The sequence below is a fragment of the Narcine bancroftii genome, chromosome 1, assembly GCF_036971445.1.
Source record: "Narcine bancroftii isolate sNarBan1 chromosome 1, sNarBan1.hap1, whole genome shotgun sequence".
NCBI lineage: Eukaryota > Metazoa > Chordata > Chondrichthyes > Torpediniformes > Narcinidae > Narcine > Narcine bancroftii.
In genome coordinates, this window is record NC_091469.1 from 248,594,319 (window position 1) to 248,610,274 (window position 15,956).

The window sequence follows — 15,956 nt, forward strand, 5'->3', positions numbered from 1 at the left end:
CTCAAGCTCAAGTGTCTGTCCATGGCCTTTCACACCACCCCACCCTGACCACCCACAGACTGGAGAAACAACACCTCATTGTTCAACTGGGTCCTTTCCAACCCCAGGGCATGATCATCGAGTTCACTGCATTCCATTAATCAGCTTGCCTTTCCCCCCCCCCCCTCACTAGTTATTCCAGTTCCTACTTGCTTTCTCTCTCCACCCATCCTAGACTCCTCCCCTCTCTTCCTGTGGTCCTTACCCCCTCCACCTATCATCTCCCACCCTCACCACTCCCCTCCCCCCTTTGTTGGGACATCTATCATGTTCCTCTACACATTGATGAAGGGCTCAAGCCTGAAATGTTGGTGATGTATCTTCACCTTTGCTATATAAAGGCACTGTTTGACCTGCTGAGTTTCTCCAGCATTTGTGTGTTGTTCTTCATAATTTTGTTTGCTTCTATCAAATTTTCCCTCATTCTTCTACACTCCAGGAATAAAGTCTTAATCTGTTTAACTTTCCCTTTAACTCAAATTTTAAATATGTAAATTTTAAATGTTATTTATTTTTAAATTTAGTCATACAGCATGGTAACAGGCCTTTTCGGCCCATGAGTCCATGCTGCCCAATTACACCCAATACCCAGTATGTTTTGAGAGTTGGGAGTGTGAGAGATGGGAAAATTGATCTAAAATTATGAACATGGAAGAAACTAAAATTCATCAGTTAATGGCTGTAACCAGTACAAACAGGATGAGCTTGGGGATTAGGATGCAGGAAAGCAGAGTCAGCACGATTAACATAAGAATCTTCTGTGTGACAAGAGCCACCATAAGACTAAGAAAAGGAATGGTAAGGTACAATAGAATGTAGGAAGTTGAGGTAGTCTGGATCAGATAAAGGTCTCCTAGCCCTAGATAGAAGTACCAAGTCCTACATATCTAATTAGCTAACCTTACACAGATTTATACACATGAAATTAGCCAACCCTAGATAGGATGAGTCAACTCTGCATACCAAGAGACTGTAGCCCCGAGAATCAGGAAGGTGTGAATAAGGACAATGACATGATGGGACACCCACAGGATACCCCCTGGTCCTCCAAGTGTACTGAAACTGCACGTAGGCAGGAAGGATTGCCTATGCCAAACCCATCCAGGGGGCAGAAGAATGTAAGGGGGAGGGCACTCTGATACTGAAATTAACTGTATAAAAGTTGGGTGAGCCCCAGAATGTGTGTGTATTCCCAGGGTAAGGGGAAGCACCCAACTTTGCATTGTTGTTTTAATAAATGTTCTTTGTTCTCAATTTTTGTCTCGAGCTATTTCTTTAAAGGTAAATTCTGTTTCTAACAAATGGGGGCTCGTCCGGGATCACACTCCCTCCACTGACAGAGTACCAAGACGACGAGAGTAGGTGCACCCCAGATGATTCAGCTGGACTCTCGGGCGACGGGTGGCTGGTCAGTGGAAGAAGCGAGTGATATCCGAGAAGAGGCATTGAGAACAAACGACGGGAGGAAGCGCGCTAGAGCATTGCTACTGGAACTCGGTTAGAGGAATTTTACTTGCCTATAAGTATGGGAATTATGAGTAGCAAGGAAGAGAGTCCTGGTTCAGGATGTGAACACCAGATAGCTACGTACAGCCCGCTTGGGTTGATGTTATCTGAGTGGGGCACGGGAAAGACCCGTGGGAAAGACAAACTGACAATGGTCACATATTGTTGTATTGAATGGGTTAAACGCCCGGTTAAAGGGAGCTCCGTGTACTGGCCAAAGTTCGGATCCGAGGATGAATGGATGTGTCAAGCTTTGAACATCTGGCTCTATCAAAACCAGAGAGACAATGTTGAGAGCAGGGAATATGCAGCCTGCTGGCTCAAGGGACCCATTGAACAACTGGTTTTGAATGAGAAAGAACTCAGGGATAAGAGGAACCTTTTGTCCCTGAATCACAGGGGTGGGATGTGCTACATTCCCTCCCTCCACCTTATGTTCCTCCTATGCCGGCTCCTATATTTCCTTCCCCTCCTATGACCTACCCTTCTGCACCTTCCCCTCCTCCCCCACAGCTAGAGAAAAGAGAAGAGAATAGGAGCGGTATGGTAACTCGCTCACAAAGCGCTCAATTACCATCTCCGTTGACAGGAGAGAGAGATCGTTGTAATTTAGAACAGAGTGAGAACCTACTGGAAGAAAGGGCAGGTAAATGTGCCCTTGACCAGTACGAAGGTAAATGTGCCCTTGACCAGTACGGAGGTGCGTAACCTACTGGAAGAAAGGGCAGGGTCCGAAATAATAAGCTAGAAGTTAGCTGGATGAGACCCCTGCGGGAGGTTCCCGTGGGAGGGGGTCTCGGTTTTGTAAATGTGACTGAAGTGCATAACTTTAAGAAAGAACTGACCTCCCTGATAGAAGATCCCCAGGGATGTGCCGAACAGTTAGACCAATTTTTGGGACCAAATATATACACAATATGGGGGTCTCGACATAGAATCCCCAGCAGGGGAACAATTGGTACTAACAGGTTTTGTTACCAACTCAGCCCCAGACATTAGAAGAAAATTACAAAAGACAGAAAATTGGCATGAGCAGGGAATAACCCAGCTTCTACAGATCACACAAAAAGCATTTGTCCAGACATCTGAGGATAAGCAGAAAGCAAAGGCTAACATTTTGATGCAAGCAGTTAAAGGAATAGTAGATGAGTAACATGAAAAAGGCAGGGACTGTGTGCCAGCTCCTGAATGTTGGGAGAAGTGCCGGGAGTGGGAGAGTAGAGACCAGAGATAATTTCATAAATCACGATTTCCCACTTCAGTCACTGACCAATATTGATTAAAATTCATGCTAAAATTTAAATGTCATAAATGATGGTTTATCAATACTGTAGAATGAGCGAATTTAACTACCAGTTAATTCCAATTTATAAAATAAATTGTATTCAAATGTGATTTTGCACAGGGAGTACCTGAGAGTTGAGTGATGTTATAACATTTGCAGGGAGAAATGTTTGCGCAAATAGGGTGAGTTCTACACGTCTTATTTTAAGTGTATGTAAGATAAAGAAAGGATCTGATGTGTAAAGTGGCTGGATCAGCCAGTTGAAGGGGGAGTGTGCATGTCCCTTTAAGTGCACTGTGGCACTTGAAATTGAGGCTTCAGGCTCTTGTCTAGCAGTTAGAGGTACGGAGCCCTATCAATAGATTTAGTACATTTCTTCTACACATTCAGCAGTCAAGGTCCGTGAGTTTAAAGATCACCCACCTCTGGAGAATAAAGATACCTCTGGGGATTCCCATAAGTTTAATCATTCATTTCTCTGGTGCATTTTCCTCCGGAGTGAAATTAATGCCTCAGCACAATTTCTCTGTATTGCCGCTGTTATTTACTTCATGATAACTTTCCCCCATTCATCAGGTTTATATTTAAATCCGGTAGTGCGGAAGTTACATTGTAAATAATCACGGAGGTAAAACCTGCGAACTGGTCTATGGTGCTGTGTGAGTACTGCAATAGGTGAAATATGATTTAAATTGGTGGCATAGTTCAGAACAATTGGGTGCATACGAATAATATCATTAAGAACTCACAGATCTTGTACCAGATGCTATTCAGTACATCTTGACTTAAGGACTGGAGAAATTGGCATGTTAGAATGAGATTGGCACGGCACCAATATTTCTTGATTCAATAATGACTCCACAAGTTCCAGGATTCATGCAGCAGAACTTTAAGTGGAATATTATAGAAACTAGCCTGTACTTAAATGATTGTGTGTGCACTCTTCATAAGAACATCTTTTAACTTTTTTTGGTGCCTGTTTTACAGACTGTTTTCAATAAGGCCAGCTCCTGTGAGCTGTGGCACAAGGCATTTTACTTAAGGCAGAACTAAAGGTTGAATATGTTTCAAGTTCTCTTGCTGGGGCTCTTGTGCTGCAATGTCTGTTATGTACTCACTCTAACAAATTGGAGGGTTGTGCCCCATACAGACAAGCAGCTCCAACTGCATTTTAATAAAGTCTAACATATTCAAAACCCATGGAAATATGGTTTGTGTTTCATTTTACAATTTTTACACTAACACAAAGGAAAGTCAGATTGTTATTCATTTTATTAAAATCTAGTGATTGGTTATATGTAAAAGCATGGCAAGAGGATCAACTAAAACCTGCCTGGGATGGTCCCTTCTGTGTACTTTTAATTACAGACACCGCAGTAAGAACAAGAGAAAAAGGCTGGACCCACATTCAAAGAATTAAACCAGCTTCTGAACCATAACATCACGACACACAGACTCAACCCTCAACCTGGCGTGCAGTTCCTCATCCTTCAGACCTGAAACTTACACTGCGCCGTGACAAAGTGCCGTAATGTTACATTTATTGTTGTATTTTTTTAACTGTTTATACATTTATTGTTGTATTTTTGACTGTTTATTTTTTTAACTGTTTATTCATTTATTGGGGTATTGTTTGTTAACTGTTTATGTCACTTCATTACTCGCTATGTTTTAAGTCCTCCTGGAATAGGGGCAGCAGAGGTTACAATTGTGCTACTTTACAGTGTAGACAGGGCATAGATTTAAGGCATTTTCAATACAGACCAGGGGGAACACAGTAGCGATAGTCAGTTAACAGCCTACATAGTGATTAATCAATGTACATTTCGCACACAGGGAGAGACTCACAGGCAAGCTGCAAAACACAATTAAATCACGAGAAACAATCCCCCCCCAGCTTGGTCTCTTTTCATCACCCCGTGAAGGGGAGCACCAGTTACCAACAACGTGAGCTGCTTGGCACCTCAATATCAGACTCCAGACAGCCTTCGGAGATCAGTGGCCCTAGGGTTCGGGGCTGAAGAGGACATCAGATACTAGTCACAATTCAACGGAACCGCCTGACTACTGCTACTCGTTCGCTGCTGAAGGCAGCATCTCTCACATACTTCGTCAGGACAATGCTTACAAAAGTCGGGCGGTTAAAGACACTGCTTCAAGATTTCAATGTGAATCTGCCCATGCCCATGTTCAGACGTGGCAACCTCGGACTGATGTGGGATGGACTAGACTCTTTACTGAGAACTGGAGCCTGATACTCGCAACCCTAATAGCAGCTGGACTCGCTACTCTGATCTTCATGGTGCTCCCCTACCTAAAGACTTTACACAGAGATTACAATTCGGTTATTGTCCAGCTCGGTAAAACAACACCTTACACTTTACAGCATCAGTAATACTGATCTAAAAGAAAAGTGAGGAAGGGGGGGATCAGTCACACTGACACCAGTAACCAAAGATCAGTAACACTGATCATGGTGAAAGATCAGTATTACTGATCTAAAAGAAAAGTGAGGATTGTGAGAGATGGGAAAATTGATCTAAAATTATGAACATGGAAGAAACTAAAATTCATCAGTTAATAGCTGTAACCAGTACAAACAGGATGAGCTTGGGGATTAGGATGCAGGAAAGCAGAGTCAGCACGATTAACATAAGAATTTTCTTTGTGACAAGAGCCACCATAAGACTAAGAAAAGGAATGGTAAGGTACAATAGAATGTAGGAAGTTGAGGTAGTCTGGATCAGATAAAGGTCTCCTAGCCCTAGATAGAAGTACCAAGTCCTACATATCTAATTAGCTAACCTTACACAGATTTATACACATGAAATTAGCCAACCCTAGATAGGATGAGTCAACTCTGCATACCAAGAGACTGTAGCCCCGAGAATCAGGAAGGTGTGAATAAGGACAATGACATGATGGGACACCCACAGGATACCCCCTGGTCCTCCAAGTGTACTGAAACTGCACGTAGGCAGGAAGGATTGCCTATGCCAAACCCATCCAGGGGGAGAAGAATGTAAGGGGGAGGGCACTCTGATACTGAAATCGACTGTATAAAAGTTGGGTGAGCCCCAGAATGTGTGTGTATTCCCAGGGTAAGGGGAAGCACCCAACTTTGCATTGTTGTTTTAATAAATGTTCTTTGTTCTCAATTTTTGTCTCGAGCTATTTCTTTAAAGGTAAATTCTGTTTCTAACAGGAGGAAACCGGAGCCCCTGGGAAAACCCATGCAGACATGGGGAGAACATACAAACTCCTTACAGATGACACAGGATTCGAACCCCCTTCCTGATTACTGGTGCTTTAGCAGCATTGCATTAACTGCTACTCTAACTAAGCCACCCTCATTTCCTCAAATCCTGGCAATATCTCTGCACTCAATCAATCTTATTGCTATCTCTCCTGTAGTTTAATGACCAAACCTGCACACAACACTCTAAATGTGTCCTCACCAATGTATTTTACATCTTCCCCATTACATCCCAACTCCTACACTCAATACCTTCTTTCCGCAGTTCACCCTATTTGTTGCGACTCTGGTTTGCACATGGTACTGGATATATTGGGTGGCTTGTGTTCCAGATTTTTAATCGCCCAATTTCCTTAATGTAACTCTGTTTTTCAGCTGTGCTGTTAGTAAACCACACATCCCACAACCCCTGACCACTAATCCCCCATCCATCACTCTTCCCCAAAATGGTCCATGTTTTCCATGGAGAAATAGCTCCTAACTACTCTGTTGAGACCTGACTTTAAATTTTCCTCTCTTTCCTCCAGACTATGTTCTTGGCTCTGTGGACATGCCAGAATATTGCAGCATTCCAAGGTTAATTTGCAAAAAGAGATCACACAAAGTGGCTCTGACTATCCAAGATCTAGTGATGATTTCACTGAAGTGAGTTGGGGTGATAAGGGAGAAACTGAGCAGCTTACTTCTGAGGGACTCTAGATACTAGAGATACTTCTCTCCTGGTAATTTGGCATCTGGAATTTGAGTAAATGTATCCAGCATAACTAGTTGCAGCACCACCACAGCACCAGCAACACCACACTACCCTCATTGCCATCATCATCAACACCTCCAACATCACCAACCCCACGACCATTATCTCTATCACCCCATCACCACTACCATTATCTCTATCACCAGCACCAACCACCATCACCAACATCACCACTGCCATCAACTCTATCACCAGCACCACCATCATCTCTACCATCATCATCTCTATCACAAGCACCACCACCAACACCACCATCATCACCACCATCACTACCATCATCTCTATCACCAGCACCACCATCATCTCTACCATCATCATCTCTATCACCAGCACCACCACCACCACCATCACCAGCACCACCACCACCACCATCACCACTACCATCATAACCTCTATCACAAGCACCACCATCATCACCACCGTCACTACCATCATCTCTATCACCAGCACCACCATCATCTCTACCATCATCATCTCTATCACCAGCACCACCACCACCACCATCACCACCACCACCATCTTCACCACCATCACCACTACCATCATAACCTCTATCACAAGCACCACCACAAACACCACCATCATCACCACCATCACTACCATCATCTCTATCACCAGCACCACCATCATCTCTACCATCATCATCTCTATCACCAGCACCACCACCACCACCATCACCACCATCTTCACCACCATCACCACTACCATCATACCCTCTATCACAAGCACCACCACCATCACCACCATCTTCACCACCATCACCACTACCATCATAACCTCTATCACAAGCACCACCATCATCACCACCGTCACTACCATCATCTCTATCACCAGCACCACCATCATCTCTACCATCATCATCTCTATCACCAGCACCACCACCACCACCATCACCACCACCACCATCTTCACCACCATCACCACTACCATCATAACCTCTATCACAAGCACCACCACAAACACCACCATCATCACCACCATCACTACCATCATCTCTATCACCAGCACCACCATCATCTCTACCATCATCATCTCTATCACCAGCACCACCACCACCACCATCACCACCAACTTCACCACCATCACCACTACCATCATACCCTCTATCACAAGCACCACCACCATCACCACCATCTTCACCACCATCACCACTACCATCATAACCTCTATCACAAGCACCACCATCATCACCACCGTCACTACCATCATCTCTATCACCAGCACCAACCACCATCATCACCACCGTCACTACCATCATCTCTATCACCAGCACCAACCACCATCATCTCCATCATCATCTCTACCATCATCATCTCTATCACCAGCACCACCACCACCACCATCACCACCACCACCATCTTCACCACCATCACCACTACCATCATACCCTCTATCACAAGCACCACCACCAACACCACCATCACCACCACCAACATCTTCACCACCATCACCACTACCATCATACCCTCTATCACAAGCACCACCACCAACACCACCATCACCACCACCACCATCTTCACCACCATCACCACTACCATCATACCCTCTATCACAAGCACCACCACCAACACCACCATTTCCACCACCAACACCACCATCATCAGCCCCGGCAGTGCTAATGAAATATCGGCTGCAAAATGAATGCATTTGTAGAAACCTCAGTGCTTCACTCGTTGGTGAATTCAAGCACTGAGGGTGGATTGAGCAGTGTTACAGCCTCAAATGGATCTTTATAATATTTTTTTTTTCCAATGGGACATATAATGATTCTAAACTCTATCAGATACAACTGCACTTTTGTTTCAAGTGAAGATAAACAGAGATAACAGATTATAAACTATCCCAGAATAAGCACAACTGCGTGATTTCCAGAAGATCATTATTGTCATTAGGTATGATTAATTTTTATCCAGTGCATTGTGACGTACATGTGTCAGGATACTTACACACTCCATATCGAGGATCTGGCAGCTCTTCTGGCAGTCTGTCCCAGTGCTGCCTGGTGAAGCAGTGGTGCAGTCAAAGTAAATCATGGGAGGTACACAGACTGGAAAGCAAAGCTGAAAATCAATCCACCATCACTGGGACATATTTCTCCTTTGCAATATTATTCTTTCCCAGAATGTTACCTTGGTATTCTGAATCCATTCCAATACATTCAAGCTTCCCCTGGCTACAGGTGCTGCAGTGAAAAAACAAGATATCATCAGGGTGGCATAGTTAACATCAACGTTAGCACAATGCTATGCTATGACCCGGGTTCGAATCTGGTGCAGTCTATAATGAGTTTGTACATTCTTCCCGTGTCTGCATGGGTTTTCTCAGGGTGATCCGATTTCCTCCTACCATCCAAAATGTATGGGGATTATCAGTTAATTTGGGTATTGGACAGCATGAGCTTGTGGACTGGAAGGGCCTGTTTCCCTGCTGTATGTCTAAAGTTAAATATATATATATATATATATATATATATATATCTATATAAATCCCAGAATCCTGGCTCCCAGTGAGAGAATCTCAAGGGGACATAATGACCAGGCTCTGCTCATTTAAAGCTGAGGGATTTAGACATTTCTTCAGGCAGAGAGTGCTGAATCTCAGAGTTCTCATCCCCAATAGATCAAGCCACAAAGAACAGACCCTCCAGCCCCTCTTCCATGCTGACTAAGTTGGGATTCTGGGCTAGTTGCACTTGCCTGCACTCATTCCATATTCTTCTAAACCCTTGCCGCGAAATTGATGAATGACTTCTGAATGTTGTAACTGTGCCCCCATCTACAGCTTCTTCCAGCAGCTAATTCCAGGTAGACACCTCCCTCTGAGTGAAAAAGCTGCCCCTCAGATCTCTCTTAAATCTCTCTCCTCTTTCTTCAAACTTCTGCTCTTTCTAGAATAATCTCCCTTGGGAAACAAACTATGCGCATTCACTTTATCCATGTCTCACATGATTTTAAAGGATCACCCCCTCAGCCCAACAGTGGGACATGAAGACCTGCTCCTGTTCTGATTTCCGACTGTTCTTCGAATGATGAGATGTGGTAGTAGAGGATTGCCTCTCTGACGGGAGACCTGTGACTAGTAGTGTGCTTCAGGGATTAGTACTGGTTCATTTGTTGTTTGTCATCTATGTCAACCATCTGGCTTAGCAGACCAAACAATTAGCAAGGAGAGAAGAGTTTCAAAAGGAGTATTTCCTGGACTTTAGTGAACCGATTGATTTGCTAGGAGAGAGAGTTGTACACAGGTCAGGGGCAACAGTTTAAAAAGGAGCATTCACAGGGCTAGGCATTTTAGTGGCTCAATCGAATCGCAATTCATTAGCAGAAAGAAATAAAAGTAAACAGTACACAAGTGGAGTGGACAGTGTGTGAGTGGCCCAGTGTGGGAAAGGTGAGTTAGAGGCTTTGGCTCAAGAGGCTTCAGTGAGCAAAGGCTGAGGACATGGCAAAGGTAGTCAGATAAGATCTTTTCATAATAATCCACCATAGGCAGTGGGGATGGCAGCCAATGGCTGCATGTGGGAAATCTGTGACAGCACGCATCCCTGATGACTGCACCTGCAAGAGGTTCATCCAGCTGCAGCTCTTTACAGACTGTGTTAGAGAACTGGAACTGGAGCTGGATAAACTCTAGATAATTTGAGAGGCAGAGGGTGTTATAGACGGAAGTTACGAGGAGATACTCACACCCATGAGGCAAGAGACAGGTAACCGGGTGACTGTTAGGAGAGGGAACGGGAAGAGACTGTCAGCGCAGAGCAGTCCTGGCACCATCCCCCACAACCATTCTCTATACACCATACACCATACTGTTGGTGGGATGGTGGAGGGGGAAGGAATCATCTACCAGTGACAAGGCATTGTGGTGAGGCCTTTGGCGGAGAGTCTCAGAAGAAAAGGGGAGAGAAGTGTAGAGTTTTTAGTGATTGGGAATTCAACAATTTCGGGAACCAATAGGAGGTTCTATGAACAAAAGTGAGGCTCCCGGATGGTCTGTTGCTTCCCAGGTGCTGGCATCGGGTGTCCAGACCTGCAGCCGTTCAGCCAAAGGATCTACAATGAGTGAAGGAGAAGAGGAACTTACCTTATTGGAATTCGTCCAGGAGGAGGAGCTTGCATTTAAAGGAGGTGGATCTCAAAAAGTGGAAATGGAATCTGGAATGGATTCAGTGTTTACTGTTTTGGAAGGGATTGCTTGTCAAATGCATAATATGTCAAAACAAATATCAACTCAAGTGAATCAAGGATTTATAGAGATGAAAATAAAAATGAGTACCTTTTGTGATGAAATGTCAACTGTGAAACAGGAAATGACTGTAGTTAAAAGTGATATTAATAGATGTATAAAATCAGTTGATACTGTTCAAGATAACTTTAAGAAAATTGAAACAGCCTTTTCTAAGTGTCAAACTCAGGTAGAACGTAATAGAGAAAAAGTGGATAAAGTGCTAAGATCTTTTATAGATTGGGGGATTTACAAAAAAGAGATTTAATGAAGAAGATTGATTCATTGGAAAATCAAAGTCGGAGGAATAATGTGAAAATAGTTGGTCTTCCAGAGGACATTGAAGGAATTGACCTTATAAAAATTTTTAAGCACTGGATTCCAGAGGTGCTGGGTAAAGAGCTTTTTCCTGAAGGTTTGGAACTGGATAGGGCTCACAGAGCTCTGGAAGAAAACCACTTCCAAGACAAACACCGAGAGCAGTCTTGGTTCGTTGTTTAAAATATCAAGATAGTGAGATGATTTTACATATGGCAGTTCAGAATGCATGGCAGAATCGATCTCCATTAATGGTTCAAAATAACAGAGAGTTCTTTTAGGCCGATTTGAACCAAGAGGTTACTAGAAGACAACGAGAATTTAATATGGCCAAAGATGTTTTGTGGCGAAAAGGCTATAAGTTTGCTTTTCATTATCCTGCAATTTTGAAGGATTTTTATAGAAATTTTCAATCTCAATTCTTTGAGAATGATCATGATGCTTTGGTTTTTGCTAATTATTTGCCAGAATTGCGAAGAAATGGGCGTTCTCTTCCGTTGTCTCCTAAGAGGAGGGTAAATGGAAATGGAAATGGACATGGGAATGGAAAGTATGGAAAGAAAGAAGAGTTGACACAAAGTCTTCTTGATGTTGAAGATCCGGAGCAGTCGTTGGGTTTGGAATCATTGGGCTGAATATATGGACTATATTCTATTATGTTTGATTAATTAATAAATATGTATCTGGCTGGGGGGGGGGGGGGTGGATGACACTGAAAACTTTGATAGTCATCTGCCGCTAGTGGGTTTATCACACACAGATTTTTAGGGAATTACTACCTTTAGGTGGGTTTTTTTTTGTATTTTTCTGGGTTTTTAAAATTTTTTTGAGGGATTTTTTTCTTGGAACAATTATAGAGGGGAGCATTATTTTATAGTGTGTAAATATATTAGTAGTTTAAAAAGATGTCTAAATTGAATTTTGCAGCTTTTAATGTTCAGGGGTTAAATAATCCAATGAAGAGAAAGAGAATATTGGCTTATATAAAAAAAAATGAAAATTGATATTGCTTTTTTACAAGAAACACATTTGACTGAAAAAGAACATTTGAAATTGAAAAGAGATTGGGTTGGTCATGTTTTTTCTTCTTTTAATTCTAAGGCAAGAGGAGTAGCGATTTTGATTCATAAAAATTACCATTTGAATTGGAATCTTTAGAGGGGTATGCTGGCAGAGTATTAAGAGTGAATTGTAAAATTTTTGTTGAATCTTGGACTTCGTTGAATCTTTATGCCCCTAATATAGATGATGAGGGGTTTATTTCGAAAGCTTTTTTATTGTTAACTCAAGCTAATGAAAATGTTTTAGTTGGTGGTGATTTTAACTGTGTTTTGGACCCTTTATTGGATAGAAATCCAAAACAATATAAGGAAATCAAAGATGGCAACACAAATTAATGTGTTAATGAAAGATTTAAATTTGGTGTATATTTGGAGAAAAGTTAATCCTTCTGAGAAAGATTTTTTTTTATTCTTCACGACATGATTCGTTTTCTAGAATTGATTTATTTTTGGTATCAGCACATTTATTAAGAGCTGAATATAAAAGTAGAGTTATATCAGATCATTCATTATTACTTTTTTCTTGTGAAAGTTCAGAGGTAGTACGTCCATCATTTGGATGGAGGTTTAATGCAATGTTATTGAAAAAAACAGAGTTTGTCACTTTTGTTAAAGAGCATATTTCTTTATATTTGACCAAGAATGTTAATTCTGTGGATAGTCATTTTGAAATATGGGATGCTTTAAAAGCTTATTTGAGGGGGAAGATTATTAGTTATTCTATGAAAGTTAAGAAACAATAGAGTTAGAAAATAAGATTGCTGAGTTAGAGAAAGATTTTCAGAAAGATGTAACAGAAGATAAAATAGTTGCATTTGCAAGGTTGAAACTCCATTATGATACTTTACAAACTTATCAATTTGAGCGCTTAATTAATCGGTCTAAACAACGTTATTATGAGTTGGGGGAAAGAGCTCATAAGGTACTTGCTTGGCAATTGAAAGCTGAACAGACATCTCGGACTATTAATGCTGTTAAGAAGAATTCAAAAGTTACTTACAAACCTCAGGAAATTAATGACCAGTTTTATTCATTTTACTTGAAATTATCTACTTCGGAGGGGAAACACGATAATGGTTCTATTGATTCTTACTCATCTAAATTAGAGTTACCGGTATTAGATGGAAATGATGTTCAGGAATTGGAATCTCCATTTACGGATTTTGAAATTAAGAAAGCTATGCAGGAAATGCCTAATGGAAAGTCCCCAGGGGATGTTTCCCCAGGGAAATTCCCCTGTGGAATTTTATAAACATTTTATGATGATTTTTCTAATGTATTTGGAGAAGTGTTGAATCAAGTTACTGAAGATCAGAAGTTACCAGAATCATGTTCAAGTGCTTTAATAACTGTAATTCCAAAAAAAGTGTCTTCATATAGATCTATTAAATGTAGATTATAAAATTATAGTGTAAGTATTAGCTAATAGACTTGTTAAATATTTACCCAAATTGGTACATAATGATCAAACAGGTTTTATTAAGAATAGAAATGCATCAGACAATATATTTCAAGGAGTCACATGATGGAGTAGTGGCCGGTAGAAGAATACCAGCCCTCTCCAGAAAAGAAGAAAAAAAGTAAAGAAAAAGCAAAGCCCCAGATACACAAAACACAACAAATTAAAAATAAAGATGCGGAGAAAATGGCACCTAAGAAAGAAAAACCAAAAGCAACGGGAAAAAGAGATGAAGGAAAGACACCGGAAGAGAAAGGTAAAGTCCTTACCTGCACGAAAAAGCAGGGAACCACCATGGAAAGAGGAGCCCGCTCCCCAAGGTTAGTGGAGACCCCACAGGGTCGTTACCCACCAACCATGGGACTGAAAAAATGGCTCACTGAGCCAAACAGAGGTGCGCAACTACGCATGACAAGGAGAACACTGACGGGAGGGGGGACCAGTTGTGGAGTATAACTCCACAACACGAACAGCTGAGAGAGGCCCAACAGCAGGGCTCCAAGCTGGAAGATAAAGAAAGCAACAGGAAATGGAGGGGTGAGAAAGAAAAAAGGAAGCAAGAGACACAACAGATAACCAGCCCAGAAAAAGAGGACCAACATCAAGAAACCATGAAAAAAAATACCCAACAAACTGAGACAAGCAGCTCAACAAGAAAGTCAGAAGAGACACAGATACAAGGAAGGGAAATACAAGACACAAACCAAAGAAGAAGAAGAAGAAGAACACCAAGCTCTGCACAGAGGAATAGGAGGTAAAATGAATGGACAAATGTTTTTTTCAAGAATAAATGAAAGCATTAAAAGAATGGTTGACACTAGAATTTAGTGAAATGAAAAGAAAAATGAAAAGTACAGAATAAAAAGTGAGTAGAATAGAGCTGGTCATAACAGATGTAGGGAAAGGATTAGAAAATATGGAAGAACATGTAATGGCGGTAGAAATGGAAGTGAATGACTTAAAAGGAAAATTGGAAGAAAGTGACAAAAAAAGTTAAAGAAACACAGCAGTTGTTAGCTCAGAAGATGGATATAATGGAAAACTATAGTAGGTGAAACAAGATAAAGATAGTGGGCCTAAAGGATGATGAACAAGGCAAAGATATGAAATAATTTATTTAAAATGGATCACAAAAGTCCTGGGAATGCCAGAAATACAGGAAGGAATGGAAATAGAAAGGGGACACAGAACATTAGCCCCGAAACCACAGTCACAACAAAAACCAAGATCTGTTTTAGTAAAATTTCTGAGATACACGACAAGAGAAAATATATTGGAGAAGGCAATAAATAAAATTAGAAAAGACAAAAAAAAACCATTGAATACAGAGGTCAAAAATTTTTTTTTACCCAGACATAAGTTTTGAGCTCTTGAAGAAGAGGAAGGAGTTTAAAGCAGCAAAATCGATCATATGGAAAAAAGGCTATAAATTTATGTTAAGATATCCAGCGGTGCTTAAAATAGTTATTCCGGGGGATCAAAACAGACTGTTCTCGAATCCGGAGAAAGCACGAGAATTTGCAGAATGCCTGCAAGACAGAAAGATAGATGAAGAGATGTAACAAGAACAAAGAATGGTGAAAAAGTACATATAAAGATGTAAAAATAATGTATAAGTAAGAACTAAAGGAGGGAAGAAAAGGGAAGTAAGGGAGAAGGGGGAAAAACAGAGGAGGGGTTAAAATATTTAAAAAGAAAATAAAAAGAGAAGAAAAGAGGGGAGCTTTGTTGTAATGTGAAGATAAAAGTATTTTCTGGAGGGGGTTGGGTGGGAGAGAATAACAGTTACTGCGAAATCAGTTGACACTTGCAAATGGGTTCGCAGTTCGAATGGAGTGGGGAGTTGTGGTTGCCCGGCAAGGGACAAGGGGTGACTCAGAGAGCGGGTGGACACTTGGGGTTAAGGGAATTTTAGATGTGGGAGTGGTTGAAGTATTTTATGTTTTAGAAGTGTTGTCATACAGTGCGTTCAAAAAAAGAAAACTGAGAAATGAAAATGGGGAAAAGGGGAAAGATGGTGATGAGGAAGCAAAAATGAGATGTAAACAGAGTAT

General features: G+C 41.4%; 1 protein-coding gene across 1 annotated transcript in view; it reads right to left on the bottom strand.

The window, feature by feature from the left end:
• The window catches only part of LOC138755144 (mucin-2-like), a 238,272-nt gene that overhangs the window by 134,669 nt on the left and 87,647 nt on the right, over positions 1-15,956 (bottom strand). Inside the window, exons 13-14 of the mRNA XM_069920567.1 lie at positions 8,970-9,022; positions 8,787-8,887 (exon numbers count right to left, since the gene is read on the bottom strand). Coding sequence (XP_069776668.1) covers positions 8,787-8,887; positions 8,970-9,022 — 154 coding nt within the window. The remainder of the gene's footprint in view (positions 1-8,786; positions 8,888-8,969; positions 9,023-15,956) is intronic.